Source organism: Oncorhynchus clarkii, chromosome 19, assembly GCF_045791955.1.
Source record: "Oncorhynchus clarkii lewisi isolate Uvic-CL-2024 chromosome 19, UVic_Ocla_1.0, whole genome shotgun sequence".
NCBI classification, from domain to species: Eukaryota; Metazoa; Chordata; class Actinopteri; order Salmoniformes; family Salmonidae; genus Oncorhynchus; species Oncorhynchus clarkii.
In genome coordinates this window covers 7,888,798-7,906,978 of record NC_092165.1, presented here as the reverse complement: position 1 = coordinate 7,906,978, position 18,181 = coordinate 7,888,798, and the positions used below count along the sequence as shown (strand labels likewise).

At 43.0% G+C, this 18,181-nt stretch overlaps 1 protein-coding gene across 7 annotated transcripts in view; it reads left to right on the top strand.

Annotated features, from left to right (window-relative positions):
* Positions 1–18,181, top strand: part of LOC139374685 (zinc finger protein 638-like) — a 41,485-nt gene that overhangs the window by 9,077 nt on the left and 14,227 nt on the right. For 4 of the 7 annotated variants that reach the window (XR_011627721.1, XR_011627722.1, XM_071115746.1 and 1 more), the window contains exons 2-11: positions 7,700–9,284; positions 11,157–11,218; positions 13,558–13,587; positions 13,796–14,043; positions 14,714–14,964; positions 15,188–15,403; positions 17,289–17,384; positions 17,553–17,599; positions 17,711–17,778; positions 17,995–18,026. Coding sequence is in view for 5 of the 7 variants with exons in the window: in XM_071115746.1 (XP_070971847.1) it covers positions 7,700–9,284; positions 11,157–11,218; positions 13,558–13,587; positions 13,796–14,043; positions 14,714–14,964; positions 15,188–15,403; positions 17,289–17,384; positions 17,553–17,599; positions 17,711–17,778; positions 17,995–18,026 (2,635 nt within the window). In the remaining 2 variants the exon portion in view is untranslated. Of the gene's footprint in view, positions 1–3,069; positions 3,222–7,699; positions 9,285–11,156; positions 11,219–13,557; positions 13,588–13,795; positions 14,044–14,713; positions 14,965–15,187; positions 15,404–17,288; positions 17,385–17,552; positions 17,600–17,710; positions 17,779–17,994; positions 18,027–18,181 lie in introns of those variants that run through there. The other 3 variants (XM_071115749.1, XM_071115747.1, XM_071115748.1) reach the window with 1 other exon arrangement.

Genomic DNA, 18,181 nt, shown 5'->3' with positions numbered 1-18,181 from the left:
AACTACAGTATGTTCTGTTGTAGGAGTTGATAGGAGTTGACCTTAACCGCTGGTTCCAGGGTCAGATATGTTCTATCCTAATGAGGATTTAGGCTGAGGACATCCGATCCTAGGTCTGTGTTTAGGGGCCAGTTCAACCTCAAGGTTAGGGGCCAGTTCAAACTCAAGGGTAGGGGCCAGTTCAACCTCAAGGTGGATTGCTGAGATACCTCTCTAGCACAGAGGTTTTCAAACCTCTCCTCTGGGACCCCAGTAGTTTCACAATTTAGTTGTACCCCTGAACTCGTTCACCTGATTCACCTATCAAAGGGCTTGATAATTATATAGTTGACAAGTTGAATCATGTGTGTTAGCTTTGGAATACATCAAATACATGGAGCGGCTGGGGGTCCGGAGGAGAGACTTTCTCTAGCATGGAAGTCTGACTTCTGAATTCAGTCGGACTAAATCCTCTCCAGTCCAACACCTGTTCTTAATTAGTCCCACACTGTAGTACTGTATTACACATTAATGATATCACAAGCCAGACTGGAAGCCAATCCATTATGCAGCACTGTTAACACCCAGGCTGTCTTCCGCTGGCTTTGACTGCTGATGATGCAAACCCCATGGTAGGAAGTAAGAAACACCCCATACCACTGTTTGTCCCACCTGGGGCATCTGTATGCTTTTCATCCTGTCGGCACCAAATCACTTCAGTGTCTCCTCTCATCGTTCCGAGGTTGATTTTAAACACCACGCACGTGCCTTCACAACCCGACTCCCCCCTCAACCCGACACCTTTGTCCCAGCACCTAGGGTAGGCTTACGACAACAACGACAACCACACACCATGCATCAGCAGTAGTAGTTGGGGCTCTGTAATCTGAGGACGCGTGCGGCTGATATAAGAGAGTGCTGGGTCTACGGAACAAGATGGGCAGTGAGAGTGTACTTGTTAGGGATATTCTGGTAGCAAGAGCACATGATCATCTTATTCAGTTGAGACTGGCGAAATAGAGATATGTTATTTTCTCAGTGTGGTTAGTCATGAGGTTTGATTAACAATTTGATTTGATTATTATATAAATGCACTACGCCACAGAAATACCCTGGACATAAAAAAAAGGTAGGTCCCTATTTTATTTGAAATCGTAGTCACACGGTTTATGGAATGCCTGGAGGATTTACAGGCATGTTCTGTCCCCCCCCCAACAATAACCATATTATTACCTGTGACAGTAACATGTCACATGCATCACCATCATCATCTTCTTCTTTTCCCTTAGAATGGGAAAGTAACTGAACACACCCTCCACTGTCATGGACGGACAGTAGTCACTGGCTTGTCTTCACATGCTCATGCAACACGCCTAGCAACAGCATACATCCTGCCATCTTGTGATATGGTTGGTATTTGTTTTGTACACATACAAGATGGCATACGTACATCTCCATGAGCTAATGCTGCCTGCCCATGATCCGTGTATCTCCCTGCCTACGTTTGCTAGCCGTCCCGTCCATTCCTTACCCTATCCTGTCAACATTGTAAGCACTTGTTTATCCATTCAGACAGGTGTTTGAATAATGTGCATCTCTGTCCAATAAAAAATGATTGTCATGAGGCTGAGGGGTGAGGCGCGGGGCTAAGGGGTAAATTTACGACAGCCAAATGTATCTTCACCTCATTGATCATGAAACATGAGTGACTCCAAAGAAATCTGCGAACAGGTGTGGTGGCGAGGGGTAGGGGCCCTGGGGCGGTGGCGAGGGATAGGGGGGAGATAAGAGAGAAAGAAAGGGAGGAGTGGAGTAAGAGAGAGAGAGAGAGAGATGGGACACAGCAAGGGAGTCAGGCAGGTTGGGTGATGGGAATTTGCATGATGAAGAAAAAATATATATAATCTGACTCAGAGTTCAGAGGTGAGGTGGATTCCAATGGCAGGGGTTGTGTGTTTTTCATCCCCACGACATGTCTCCAAATCTAGCATCGGCCGCCGTAGGGTACGGGGGACATTGCCCACAGGTGCACTTTGGTGACGCAAACAGCAACCAGTTATGACAGGAAATATGATTGAGAGGCAAGTCATTCGGACCCCCACCACCACCAAACCCACTGAGAGAGATAGCGCATACAGTACATAATGTTGTCAGATAGTTCATCCCCATATCGATTACCAGGCCGGCATGGATGGATCATGTGTTACTGTGTCTGTTTTTAAATGTTTCTGGTATCGAATACATCGCTTGGATCAGATGTCTGTGGCATGTTTAAACACACCGGCACGCTGTCTCTCATTCCTTCTCTCTCTCGTCCCCCCTTCTCTCCATCATTCCCTCTGTCTCTCAAACGTACAGCTTCTGTCTCTCATAAACACATGCACACACACACACAAAACGCCCATTCTGCCGGACCTAGGCCTATATCTCACAAACACACTATTTCTCTTTCTCACACGTACACAGCCTCTGTCTATCAGTGTGTGTATGACAGCAGTTTAATATGACCCAGGAGGAATGAAGGCAGCTGCCGTTACAAGCCTGATAATTTGTCAAGTGACGAGCTAATGAGAGGGTCATGGGAGCTTTGGCCACAGACACACCGGAATGTTGGGAACAGCCATTCACAGGACACAGTCAATTCCATACAACTTTATTTAGTCTCATCAGTAGTGACTTTAAAAATCTATTTAGACATGTTTGCATTGTTAAGAGAAAGAGTGTTGAGGTTGATGCAGTCTCAAATCCTAATTTAGCCTCATCCCGAATGTATGTACTGTTTTGAAAAAATTAAAGTGTACAGTACATGACACTAACATAACAGTAGGTATCTAATAGCAAAAGTTGCCCATAACAAATGTCTGATATCTCAATATTGACCAAATATGCAATCTGTCAAAATTTCACAAAACAATTGCAAATAGGAGCACTAAATAACTTATGCTGGTAGAGTGGTAGAAACGTTGTTTGTAGTTTACATAAGTTATAGCGATGAATAAACTATAATTTACACATTTTGACAGAAAAGAAGATACTGTATGTGTGCCGTTCGACTTTTCTAAACAGAAAAGTCGCAATAAGATTCGATTTAATCATTGGTTCTGCTCTCGATTAGTCAGCCTGTTTTCATTGTAGGGCTTTTTGCGCAAGCGGTTATATCCTTCTTCACAGGGAAGAGAAGAGCCGATTTCAGCAGGTCCCACGAAGACAAACAAAGAACCACACCCGGTATTGTATGACAGGTAGCTATGTCTAAACAGATTATTTTCAAAAATAGCATCTTCACGGATATTAATCACCGTTCGTTCGGGGATAAAATACCATTCATGCTTCTTCCTTCTGCTACTGGGATCGCAGCAAAAAAACAAAATGGCTTTACAATGCAGCTAGCTAGCTAACCTAACGTTAGGCCTGGAAAGCTGCATTTATTCGGACACTGCAGCTAGTCAATGTGGAACGTGTTTATCCGCAAACATATGTTATAAAACGACAGGAATGTATTTGAACGAGTGCACAGCTGGTTGGTACTATCCGATAAAATGGGCATTACAGGAGCTTGCTGATTAGGTTAGCTAGCTAACTAACTTAGCATTGTAACTAACTGTCCTCATTTCAACTGGTTAGCATCAGAGCGAATCAATGCGTTTGTAATTAAGCGGCATTTGACATCTTGTGCAGTATGTATATAATGTATATGCTAACTTTACAGTACAGTTAGAGAAAGTCGTGTTTATATTAGCGATCTAACTCATGTAAATGAATAACCGGCCACCTACAGCTATGTTGCTAGTAGCCCAATAATGGACTAGAAGCTAATAGTGCAAGGGCCTTACCGTTACATGTTCTATTTAGAGGCGAATTGGCTGTCAGACAAATAATCAATCTAAATGTGAATCGATTTTAAATTGCGGTATGGTTCTAGAAATATAAAGCTTTCTACTTTCATATCACATCAAAACAATTTCACAAATGGAAAATATAAAGTTACTGTTTTAAAGATCGTCTTTGGGCAAAAATAACGTAATTCAAACGGTATAACTGATCAATGCACCATCATACCAGGTCATTAAATGCTTAAAAATAAAATTGGATTAATACGATATTTGACCAAAGTGCCATTTCTCCAAAAACAAATCTTTTGAAATGACGTCAACACATGTAGTTACTGGCTAACGAACAAGCTACGTTGGTTTCGGCGCGCATGACCAGAATGACGCATAACTAACCACCAAAGGCACACCCCGTTTCTCTTTTGAACATTGAGAAAGGGGCGGAGTTGGACCGGGTTAACGCAGTTGCAGCTGATAGTATCTTTATGTGACAACAGGTTTGTGGCGTCCGTCTTCTGTTAATACTCAGGTGTTCGGAGATGCAGATAGCTAATTAGCACAGAGTTGACTCTGGCGTTTTCCGTAAACAAGCACTGTAATATGGCAGACTCTGATGATAGTATATCTTGTAATTGAGAAGTCCATCATCATCCTGCACAGATTTAATACACAGGTCAAGCAAGCTTGTGTGGATATTAGCGATGGGTTAGTTAGAAGCTAATCTGGGTTGGCATCATACATCAGTCTCAAAGAGCAGAATATATACATAAGAAAGGACAAGTGTATATAGGATTCTGTTCAAATTACAATGAGTGCAGTAACTAGGAACATATTCCATTGATAGAGGCTAACGACCTTTAAGGCCTATTGATGACAGCAATGGAGGATGGTGGGTTGAGCTATAGGAGGACGGGCTCATAGTAATGGCGGGAATGGAATAAATGCAACAATATCAAGCACAAACGAATGGAAACCACGTTTGACTGTTCCATTTAATTCCAGCCATTACAATGAGTGTCCTCCTATAGCTCCTCCCACCAGCCTCTACTGGATGATCATATGTCTGGCCATACTAGCCCAGTATCTTCCATATCAAGAGAAATAATAAAAATAAAACATTAAATTACTACACAGCTTTATAGGGTTAAGGCGTCAGCATGCTTCAGTTCGACTGGCGCCTATGCAAACCGAACGAGTGTTCTCACATACTCCCTTAAAATACCTTCTCTTTAAAAATTTGAAAAGGGCAGCAATAGCACTTTGAAACTCCGGAGCCAGTATACACTTCCTCTAAATAGTAAGAATTAATCTAAGATAATTCAAGAATTCGGTCATTAATTGTGATGTTTTTGCAGAGGAGATCTTAGTCGCCCAATTTTTACATCTAACTAAGATGTGGTGCAGTATTTCTTAATGAAAAAATGTGTGTGAAAATGAGCAGTCTCTCATTGAATGACAACAAAGACTTTATTGAAAAATCCCTGCTGTTGACCAGGCACAGATGAAAGGGGCGTAGACTGGCTACTACTGACTTCGGCTTGCCTCGAGAGAAAAATGTCTGTGCCCGAACAACCGAAGAAAACTTTACTGAAGTTCAAAACTAACGAAACGTCACAATGTCATCGTAATACATGCACAAACCCTTCTGAACTGTTTCGGCTGAGAAGCATGCGGACGCCATTATAATTGAATTGGTCTGTCATCTGAAAACGATGTTATAAAATACTGCTGTTTGGGCTTCTATTGAATTTATGTATAATCAGTTTTCCCTTAATATTGTTGTTTCAGGTCAACATCATAGCAAATTATACATATATTTGAATACAAGCAAGAATCAAGATTACATAAAACATAACATAAGCAACAGAAAACAAAAGTGACAGGGCTGGTTGGTATACCGTATTTTACATTATAAACTGAGTGGTTCGAGCCCTGAATGTTGATTGGATGACAGCTGTGGTATATCACACTGTATACAACGAGTATGGCAAAACATATATATTATTTTGGTAAACAGTTTATAATAGCAATAAGGCATGTCTGGGGTTTGTGGTATATGGCCAATATACCATGGCTAAGGCCTGTATCCAGTCATTCCGCATTATGTCGTGATTAAGGACAGTCGTTAGCTGTGGTATATTGGCCATATACCACACCTCCTCTTCCCTTATTGCTCAAATATACCGGTATTTGGTGTTCGGACCGGTTTGGGTTTTTACTTTACCTTCTATAACGGTATTTGAATGTTTGGTTTGTTAAATCTGATATGCCATGTGTAATGTCCATTTTTATAGTTTACTCCACTACTTGAGTCATCTCTTTCCACTCTCTTTCTGTGCTGCTTTCCACACATACCTAGCCCCGTTAGCTAATAAATGTACTGAGTCAGAGAAAATTGAACTAGCTATACAGCCTGATAATACCAGTGATGGTGTAGACCTAAATCAGAATGTTTGTGCAACATTTATCTTCTAAATCAGAGGGATACGTGAAGCCTGAGTATGTTCGCTACATGCAATAGCTAAGAGAACATTACGTGTAGCCAAAGATTATAGGGACCCCTAAGAAACACTTACCAACACTTTGGTTGCTACCCTGTCTCTATGGCATTTTTGTTCATTTTCATGTCAACCAGCACTGTATTCAAAGTGTCCGCTATTATATTCTAACTATGGAATTAGAATAATACATTTCCATGATTCCAACAGTTCACCGAAGTGAACATTTGGTTTAGGTCCACTCAGTCCCTTACGGGGGGCAAGGTAAATGCCAAGAAATACACAGCCATTCTGAGTGAGTGATCACCGTCAACCTATGGTGAAGAATTTCTATCCTGATGGGAGTGGTCTCTTCCAAGATGACTATGTCCCCATCCACATGGCACGAGTGGTCACTAAATGGTTTGTTGAATGAAAACGATGTAAACCATATGCTATGGCCATCTGTCACCAGATCTTAACCCAGTTCTACACCACCATCAACAAATCACCAAATTATGGAATTTATTGTGTTAGAATGGTGTTGCATCCCTCCAGTAGAGTTCCAGACACTTGTAGAATCTGCCAAGGCGCATTGAAGCTGTTCTGACGGCTCGTGGTGGTCCAACGCCCTATTAAGACACTTTATGTTGGCATTTACTTTATTTTGACAGTTACCTGTACATTACATAATTACTTTTTTTTTTACATTAACAAAAATAAACATTCTTTCTTATTACCCATGACATTTCTCAGGGTATCTGCAAGATTAGGGGAAAGATATCATGAAGGGGTCCCATATTTCCCCCACCTTTGTTCTGAAGTATGGAATTTGTTTTCTCCAGTGGCAGCCTTTCAAATATCTCACAATACCACTGATTTTTATAGTAGGTTGCTGGTCTTTTATCCAACTCAGATTGAGTTGTGTAAGTAAGTAATGGTCTGTTTTCTGTGACACCTGATGCAAGTAGCAATGGGTCCATTCTTCTAGGACATCTTAACATGCCCATTAGCTCAGTTTAGTTTTTCTCCCAGAAAATTGTTAGTGGTGGGTAGGTCCAAAACAAGTGCCATTGGGTACGTTTCATTGTTGTACTTATTTTTGTACTTACACATGTTATTCTTTTATTGGCCTTTGTATCAAATTGATGGTAAGTATAATGGTGTTGAATAGTTAACATTTCTTTGCTTTTCCACCCTGTAAAAGAGCATGACTGCAAGATGTTTAAGAGAAGATGACGGAATTTTCCCCCTCCTCAATTTAAAAGGAAACAAAAACGGTGAAATCATAGACATTTCTCACTCCACAGGGACCCCCTCCTGTAAGAATACCAATAAGAAGAAATAATTCAAGCAAATCAAAATTGAGGAGGCCCAGCATCTATAATCCTGTTTCTGCTTTCCACCTCTCAGCTTCGCGTTGCTCACAGAAAGTCCATCCCAGCTCTACCCTCTATCAGCTTGGGCAGATAGGGCAGCCAGTGCCTTCGGTACCATAGGCCGGGGAACCCCGTTCCTCTTCGGACCGTCCGCGGCTATCCGCCTGGCCCAGATCGAAGCCCAGCTAGCCCTGCACCAACTGAGCATCATCGCCGCTGCCAGTAACCACGGCAACCAGCAACGGGCCCTGCTCAACCTTCTCCAGCAAGCAGCTGCCAACAACATCGCTCAGCCGCTTGCTCCCGTCATGTACCAGCCTCAGCAACAGGGGGCACCCTTCAACAGGCCCAGGAACATGCCATACCATCAACAACAACCGGGTCACTCTACGGGCAGCAACAACATGGCCCAGATGAACAGCTACCAGGCGGGTCACTTCCCGCCGCAAACACGGCTACCCGAGGAGCTGGAGTCAGCGATCTCTGTCCGTGTTCAGGGTGGGAGGGACGAGGACCACCGACTACTCAACCAGAATACCCAGATCTCCCGGCAGCACTGTGTAGATCCCCGTCTGCTCGGGGACGGTCGGGGTGGGAGTTCAGAGACTGCCTATTCTAACAGCAACAACCTTGTTTCGCTCTCCTGCGATGACCAGCAGAATCAGATGCAAGATGTGGACTGGTCCAACTACCAGACTCCCAGTAAACTCTTTGGTCTCAATCAGCAGCAGCACCTCCAGCAATCCTCCCACTCTCATGCTAACCCCAATAGCGGGCATTCAGGAGGGGGCATGCAAAGCTGGAATGCTCCTGTTCCTCCACCGGCTCGTCCACAGGGTGGAAACATGCAGGGTCTGTACGTACCCGAGAGCGCAGGCAGTATCCTGGCCGGCTTCGGTTTGTCAAACGATGACCTGGAGGTTCTCAGCCACTACCCTGATGACCAACTAACTCCAGACACTCTGCCCTTCATCCTACGTGACATACAGATACACAAAACAAACAGAAACACAGGCCCTCCTGCGTTCTCTCAAACTCTCCCTGCTATTCCTAACCTGCCGCCACCGCTGCGTCTTTCTCCCCCACAGCGGCATCCTGCACATTCATGTACGACCAACATCCCAACTTTTCTGAGTGTGACGCAAACGGCGGGCAAAGTTATCGACTACGGCCATGCGAGTAGGGCGGCGGAAGAGGGTAGGGACTCTTACAAACGCGAGCTACCGTCCAAGGAGAGAGCGACTAAACCAGAGTCCACCGGTTCGTCTTTGAAACGTAAAGCTGAATCCCCAAGGCGGCACGACGACTCTTCCGACTCAAAGAAAGACAAAGACTACAGGAGGCGTGCTCCAATCCCCGACACTCACAAGCACAAAAGAACGCCCGTCAGAGAGCCGCCATCGAGATCTCGGTCAGAGCGCGAAGGGTCCAGATCAAGGCCACAGTTTGAAGCCAGGAGTGAGTCGTCAAAATCAACCAGACCCTCCGGTGCCAAACGCAGCTCTAGCGCAACCATGAGGCTCCCAACACCCACCATGATAGGTGATTTCTCGGCGGACCCTCCGAAGGTGTACCCCCACACCTGCTCCCTGTGCGACATGCAATGTGAACGGGCTAAGGTGAGTACCGTACCTGTACCGCACACGTTGTTCGCCAAGCAGAGATTTTGTTTTTGTTAAACGGATACTTCAGGATTTTGGAGTCTGATGAACTCGTGGATACCATTTGTTGTCTCTGCGTCCAGTTAGGACGTTGCTAATTAGCGTCAGCGCAATAACTGGAAGTCTTTGGCAACTGCTAGCATGCTAGTAGATACCATAGACTTCCAGTTGTTGTGCTGATGCTAGTTGGCTTTGGCTCGCCAATCTACTTCTAACTTCCATCATTCTGGATACAGAGAAATGGTATCAATGAGTCCCTCTGGTTCTGGGGAAGTAGATAAAGGGCTTCATTGCCAAAATCACAAAGTATCCCTTTAAGCTTTTATAAAGGCCCAATGCAGTTAAAGGAAAAATCCACTCAAACTATATTTTGGAATTTGTTTCCATTAGTCCACTGTTGATACAGTACCACAGCGTTTTGAATGTCAGCAGTCAAGTTTTCAAGATATTGGACTTTCAAGAAGCAAAGTGTCACTTGCCACATTGTCATGATGATGCAAAACCTTTTGGGACTATCAACAATGGACTAATGAAGAAAGGAGAAAAAGAGTTGTGGGTTGGATTTTTCCTTTAAACACCATAACCACTTTTACATACACACCAGGCATAAAACACAGTGAAATACATCACATATTTGATTCTACTTACAAAAGTAAACATATTTTAAGCAATGGTTTAACAGTTCAGATTCACATAAACAGTTTGTACGTTTGGTGAGCTTACGCCGATTGAAGCACCAGGTTTTCTGTACAATCTTTCATTTTATTTGGACATATAAATACCTTAATTGGCATTCCAGCAGTGATCTGTTGTTGTGCTAGCACCAGCTGAGCGAGCCTCTGTCTTTAGCGAGAGTGAAGTGAATTCAGAACAACAATGTATGCATCTTTAAAAATAGTTTTCACATACAAACTTTATATGTCCGAAATCAGAATCAAATATGCTTCCCAAAAATAACATGGTCACTGTGGGAGAATGTATATTTTGATTGGCAATTTTCTGCATTTGTCAGTGCATCAGGTAGCCTGATTCCAGATGTGCCCATGTAAACAGCACTATTAAGGAAATCGTTCTTCTTGCAAAGCATGGAAACGTTTTTATTAAACTACTTTATTGATCTGACTATCCACAATAATCGCATTATTGTGTGCATCTAACCGTACACGGTGTCTTCTCCTTTCAAACCGTTCTTTTGTAAATCCATATATGGTTGGTGTTACTGTTGAGTTGCTCAACAATTAAAAACAACTAAACACTAAAGGATAAAAAAAACACAAAAACATTTGCTCCTGAAAAAGTAGCCTGACCCTTACTCTGCTAATGACGAAGATGAAGAAGATGAAGATTACAGAAGACATGGATATAACTGCAAAAGCTGAATCGTATTTGTGGTGAAGAGGACTAACTTTACCCAGTATTCACTCTTCTGCAGTGTACAAAAAACATTATCAATGCTGTTTTAATACAAGAAACACCATTATTGCAATTTACATTTTGTTTACAGGTTGTTGCCAAATTGTCTCTAACTTCAAATGTTGATACTTTCTTTAGTACTTTTCCATTTGATTTGATGCCTCAAACTTGAACAAGTAGTTTCAATACATTTATTTTGATAGCTTGTTGAGGAATGCATTCAAGATATGGAAGACCTATGCATATCAACAATACCCCTAAATATACATAATACATTTCCACCACTCTCCTTAATGCATACACAAGCATAGGCACTATGGTGGTGTAAATGTGATCCTACCAATCACATCTCTCTGCTGGACTGTTAGATATCTAACCGTTATTTCTTTTTATTTTCTTTTGTTTTTTTCCTCACAGGACTGGATCGATCACGTAAACACAGTCAACCACACAGCTAGCTGCAGAGATCTGCGCAACAAGTGGGTGTTTACATTTTTTTTGATAACTTTATGCTGGCAGTTAAAATCCTTATGTCTATTAAAGCACCCATCAGCACCCATAAAGCACATAAAATCCATGATATATGATATCAGATATCATTTTTTTCTTGTTGTATGGGCTGTCTCAATCCATCACATCCGCCTATGTCAGCCTTCCGCGTCCGTGATAGTTGGCCGAGCTGCAGAGGTGTTTATCAGACCATGAGACATCCCGAAAAATCAGTCTTCTCCCGAAGATGTCTGTAGGGTCCGAGCGGTTTGAGAAGTGTCGTGACTCGTCTGACGTCGGTAACGCTGATGTGCCAACTAGAGGTCGACCGATTATGATTTTTCAACGCCGATACCGATTATTGGAGGACCAAAAAAAGCTGATGCCGATTAATAGGCCAATTTTATTTGTAATAATGACACTTACAACAATACTGAATGAACATTTATTTTAACTTAATATAACATCAATAAAATCAATTTAGCCTCAAATAAAATGAAGCATGTTCAATATGTGCCAGGTAAAAAAGCTAACGTTTAAGTTCCTTGCTCAGAACATGAGAACATATGAAAGCTGGTGGTTCCTTTTAACAGGAGTCTTCAATATTCCCAGGTAAGAAGTTTTAGGTTGTAGTTATTATAGGACAATTTCTCTATACGATTTGTATTTCATATACCTTTGACTATTGGATGTTCTTATAGGCACTTTAGTATTGCCAGTGTAGCAGTATAGCTTCTGTCTCTCTCCTTGCCCCTACCTGGGCTCAAACCAGGAACACATCGACAACAGCCACCCTCGAAGCAGCGTTACCCATCGCTCCACAAAAGCTGCGGCCCTTGCCGAGCAAGGGGAACAACCACACCAAGTCTCAAAGCGAGTGACGTTTGAAACGCTATTAGCGCGCACCCCACTAACTAGCTAGCCATTTCACATCGGTTACACCAGCCTAATCTCGGGAGTTTATAGGCTTGAATTCATAAACGTCTCAATGCTTGAAGCACAGCGACGAGCTGCTGGCAAAACGCACGAAAGTGCTGTTTGAATGAATGCTTACGAGCCTGCTGGGGCCTACCATCGCTCAGTCAGACTGCTCTATCAAATTATAGACTTAATTATAATCTAATAACACACAGAAATACGAGCCTTAGGTCATTAATATGGTCAAAACTATCATCTCGAAAACAAGTAGTTTATTCTTTCAGTGAAATACGGAACCGTTCTGTATTGTATCTAACGGTTGGCATCCATAAGTCAAAATATTCCTGTTACATTGCACAACCTTCAATGTTATGTCATAATAACGTAAAATTATGGCAAATTAGGCGGCCCGAACTGTTGCATTTACACTGACTCTGCGTGCAATGAACGCAAGAGAAGTGACACAATTTCACCTGGTTAATATTGCCTGCTAACCTGGATTTCTTTTAGCTAAATATGCAGGTTTAAAAATACATACTTCTGTGTATTGATTTTAAGAAAGGCATTGATGTTTGTGGTTAGGTACACATTGGAGCAAGGACAGTCCTTTTCCGCGAATACGCACTGCATCGATTATCTGCAACGCAGGACACCCTAGATAAACTAGTAATATCATCAACCATGTGTAGTTAACTAGTGATTATGATTGATTGTTTTTTATGAAATAAGTTTAATGCTAGCTAGCAACTTACCTTGGCTTACTGCATTCGCGTAACAGGGGGCTCCTCGTGAGGCAGGTGGTTAGAGCGTTGGACTAGTTAACTGTAAGGTTGCAAGATTATATTAGCCCAAATCGGTGTCCAAAAATACCAAATTCCGATTGTTATGAAAACTTGAAATCGGCCTTAATTAATCGGCCATTCCGATTTAATCGGTCGACCTCTAGGTCCAACTACTGTCTGTAGCGTCCAAACCATTTGAGCTACATACTATGACCCCACTATGGAAAGGGGTGACTCACAAACACGATGAGCTTTCTTATATCCTAGATATAGGACAGACTCTTAAAAACCTTAGTCTTTATGATACATTTTTTACTGCCTTTTTTGTTGCCATTTATGAATGTGTTATTCAATGCATTTCTATGGGCTATAGGAGGCCAAATTCAATATTTCCTAAAATATATATATCTATATATTTTTTTTTAAGCTTTTTGGGATTCTTAAATGTGTACTAGAAATTCGAAATCAAATAGCTAAATGATCCATGGTATGACCATCTTAAAACAATTCCATATGTTAGCTTTGTACCCCTCCCCCGCAACGTCTTAGACTTTTAGAGTTAACTAACCCATCAATACGCAACAATAACCCATGGATGATGTACTCATGTCTCTTCTTTCCCCCCAAAGGTATCCAGACTGGAATCCAAATGTCCCAAGGTGAGAGATGTTCCTAAAATGTAGGATTACCTATTTTTCACCCTGATTATCCAATCGTACCTTTTAAAAAAAAAAATTACAACTGTGCAACTGACAAACCACCTATCATTTTCCTCTGGTGGTGTTGTATGTCACTGGGTCTTTGAATCACATACAATGTCATATTGTTCTTCTGACTCCTCTCTCTCCCCTCTTTGGCCCAAACCAGGAGGGACCCGTCTCAAGGTCAGGATGCCTGTGCCACCTGGCAGTCCCTAGAACGCTCTCCCTCCCGCTCAGTCTCCCGTTCCTTGTCCTGGTCCCCCACCCCCCCTCCGGACCGAAGCAGAAGGATCTCTCCGCCCACCTCCCATGGACACGCCCACCACACCTCTGGTCGGCACAGCCCCTCCCAGTCCCATCGGGGTTCTGCCTCCAGCGCTCACAGGCCGGAGAAGAGAACAAGCGAATCCTCAGGTAAGCCACTTTGTCTAGATGCTAATCTGGGCTAGTGGTTGACACGGTTTCCCAGACCCAGATGAAGCGTATTCCTGGAGTAATAGTCTGTTGGCACTGTAATATATCTGCCCTGTGCTACATCGTCATAACCCAGACGTCATTTGTTACCCCTATCTACTGTAATATATCAAATCAAACTTTATTTGTCACATGCGCAGACCTTACCGTAAAATGCTTACTTACAAGCCCTTCTTATTCTTATGTGTCAGATAAAAAATAAAAAAAACTTTACGGAAAAAGCACACCATGCAATAATCTGAGTACGGCGCTCAGACACAAAAACAAGCCATACAGGTACCCGCCATGCTGTGGGGTCAACAGAAGTCAGAAATAGCATGATAAATATTCACTTACCTTTGATCTTCATCAGAATGCACTCCCAGGAATCCCAGTTCCACAATAAATGTTTGTTTTGATCGATGTCCATGATTTATGTCCAAATACCTTCCTTTTTGTCGTAATATATCTGTCATTGTAACCCAGACATGTCACCCCTACATCCAGGGATATCTACTGTAATATATTTACGTCATTATAGCCCAGACATCTGTCGCCCCTACATCCAGGGTTATCTACTGTAATATATTTACGTCATTATAGCCCAGACATCTGTCACCCCTACATCCAGGGATATCTACTGGGAGCTCCTCTCGAGAAGGCCTGAAGCGTTCCAGAAATGACCCCGCCAAGTGTGCGACTGGCCACGGCAACAGAGCAGGGGTTTCTGGGAAACACGAGTCCGGGAAACGTGAGTCCTATTTGTCGTCCACCAGCAAGTTTCCGGCGTCCATGTCTGAGAAGCCACATCGCCCATCTTCCTCTAAGCCAGGCGCCAAGCCAGCGGCCGGGAAGGAGACCGCCTTAGGACAGGACTCAGAGGTGTGCCCTTCGCAGAGCTTTTGGTTCAATCTTTTGTTTGCTATGCACAGTGTCATTAGGGCTCTTAAGATTAACCTCATTGTCAGTAATAATTACTTTAATACTTTTAAGTAATATCATTAGGGAAATTTCGCAAATTGAATTAGAACTAACTTATGAGCTGCTTCTTCACACTCCCATCCAACCCAAGCAGTGCTTGTAAACCTTCCTTCCTTGATTTTAGCTCCAGTCCTCCAACGCGCCACAGAAGAAGCCGAATCCAACGCAGCAGAAGAAGAATCCTCCAGGTTCCTACTTGCTCTATCTGTCAGGCCTCCCTGTAGATGCCAAGTACCAGGAAGTGGTGTCACTGGTGCAGTCCTTTGGCAAGGTCACCAATGTCCTCATCATCAGGAACGAGGAGGGGGATGAGAACCAGGGGCAGCCGCAATACAGTAAAGTGAGTATAAATAACTGTGTGGGAGTGTCAAGTTAGGCATCATACCTTTAATGCTAAGTGGTGTCTTTTTGATAAGTATGAAGACATCTTGTTTACCCCCTGGAGTCGATTTCCCCGGCCCTGCATAATTAAAAAAATCCCCATCAAAATCCCTCAGTTTAAGCATTGTTGTGGACTTAACATCCAATTTGTTTGTTTTCCTGTTTATAAGTGTGATTTTTCAGAGAGAAAACGGAAACCTGGGAAAACTAAACAGAGAGAATGGAATTTGGGGGGAAAACTGAAACGGATTTTATAGGGCTCAATAAATAGGCTGAAGCATGGGTTTGCCCCTCTGCATTTATTATAATAACTGGTTAGCTTCCAAAAAGTAAATGTGGACTGTTGTAACATCTTCAAAGTGTGCCATATTAGTAAAGTCTTCCTGAAATCGTCCATATTGTTTTGTTGTGGGGGGAATGATTTTGCCGTGGCACAGCACTACATATAAATGACTGCAGCGGAAACACTGATACTTTTGTATATATAGTGTGTGAACATGCCGTCAGATGAGTAGATTCGGCTATTGCTGCCACCCGTTGCTGACAGGTGTATAAAATCGAACACACAGCCATGCAGTCTCCATAGACAAACTTTGTCAGTAGAATGGCCTTACTGAAGAGCTTATTGACGACCAACATGGCACCGTTATAGGATGCCACCTTTCCAACAATCTAATTGGTGAAATTTCTACCCTGCTAGAGCTGCCCCGGTCAACTGTAAGTGCTGTTATTGTGAAGTGGAAACGTCTAGGAGCAACAACGGCTCAGCCGCGACATGGTAGGCCACACAAGCTCACAGAACGGCACCGCCAAGTGCTGAAGCACGTAGCGCGTGAAAATAGTCTGTCCTCGGTTGCAACGCACTGCTGATTTTCAAACTGCCTCTAGATGCAACGTCAGTACAAGTACTCTTCTTCTGGAGCTTCATGAAATGGGTTTCCATGGCCGACAGCCGCACACACAAGCCTAAGAACACCATGCGCAATGCCAAGCTTCGGCTGAGGTGGTGTATAGCTTGCCACCATTGGACTCTGGAGCAGTGGAAATGCGTTCTCTGCAGTGATTAATCACTTTTTACCATCTGGCAGTCTGACGGATAAGTCTTGGTTTGGCGGATGCCAGGAGAACGCTACCTGCCCCAATGCATAGTGCGAACTGTAAAATTTGGTTGCAGAGGTATGTTCTGGGGCTGTTTTTCATGGTTCGGGCTAGGCCCGTTCTAGTGAAGGGACATCGTAACGCTATAGCATACAATGACATTCTAGACTATTCTGTGTTTCCAACTTTGTGGCAACAGTTTGGGGAAGGACCTTTACTGTTTCAGCATTACAATGCCCCCATGCACAAAGCAAGGTCCTTACAGAAATGGTTTGTCAAGATCTGTGTGGATGAACTTGACTGGCCTGCACAGAGACCTGACCTTAACCCTATCCAACACCTTTGGTATGAATTGGAACACCCCTGTTGAGCCAGGCCTAATCGCCCAACATCAGTTTCTGACCTCACTAATGCTCTTGTGCCAGGGACCTCACGATATGTATTGCATTCAATACTGTTATTTTGTTGCGATTCAATGTTCCAAACATAATGCTCAAAGGTACAAGAGAGAGCCATGATAAAACAAGTTTTGATTTGTCATGGAATTAAAAGTGCAAAAAAAATGGCTTCCTATTCAGAAAGAAGAAACAAGCTATGAAGCCAGAGTAATGGTGCAGGTACACCCACTGGTGCAACAATGATATTCAGATATGTAACTGTACCCACCCCCCCACCCCCACCCCCCATCACTAGTTTTGTATCCATCTGGCTAACATCTGCCCCTCTTGGTGTCTCTGTTCCTCCAGGCCACTGTTTGCATGCAGAAAGAGCAGGATGCGAAAGCACTGGCTGAGTGCCTCACTCTCACCATACGGGAACACCCCATCTCTGTCTCCGACCAGGTTTGTCCCTTCCTGCTTACCGTACCAAAGCCACCTCAGCTCCCAGCTGGGTGTTCATCCACTGGATTGAATATCATAGAATTGGCTCATGACAGAAAGAGGAGAAATTAAATATAAAGAAAGGTGATGATTGATCAAATTGAATCTGTTTTTTTCTTTGTTTTACAGAATGGCGAGGAGGAGCTTACTTCCTCCATACCTGTCATTATAAAGGGGTAAGTATTATGCATTACCTGTGTATACTAGGGTTATCTTTGACCCCTGAACTTTGCCACTTGTGTGTTATTACGGAGGCAGTTGTTCACACATTTCACTACTCTCCATAGAGAAGTGATCGGTGCTCCCAAGACACCTGCAGCCCCCAACGAGGCCAACTTGACCGTCAAAGTCCCAGGTAATAAAAAACATACACTTAATGTTCTTTTGGAATGCATCCCAAATGGCACCCTATTCCCTATATCGTGCATTGTGTTCTGCTCAAAAGTATTGCACTAAATAGCAAATAGGGTGCCAGCCTTAGATGTCTTGATTAATATACAACTAATGATGTTTGATAGACCTGATCAATAAGAGTTGTGAAATGTAACATTATACTTTTTTCCCCCCACAGAAGCCAGCGTTGGTCAGAAGAATTCAAATGAGGTGCTTCATTTTTGTTCATCTGTCTCTTATTTGCCAGAATGTCTATTACAATGTTATTAAGTATTTCAATCTTATATATCACATCTACAGAAATACAAGTAAGTGACGGCTGTCCCGTGCCGAATGCAGCAGGTGTAGACTTTACTGTGAAAGCT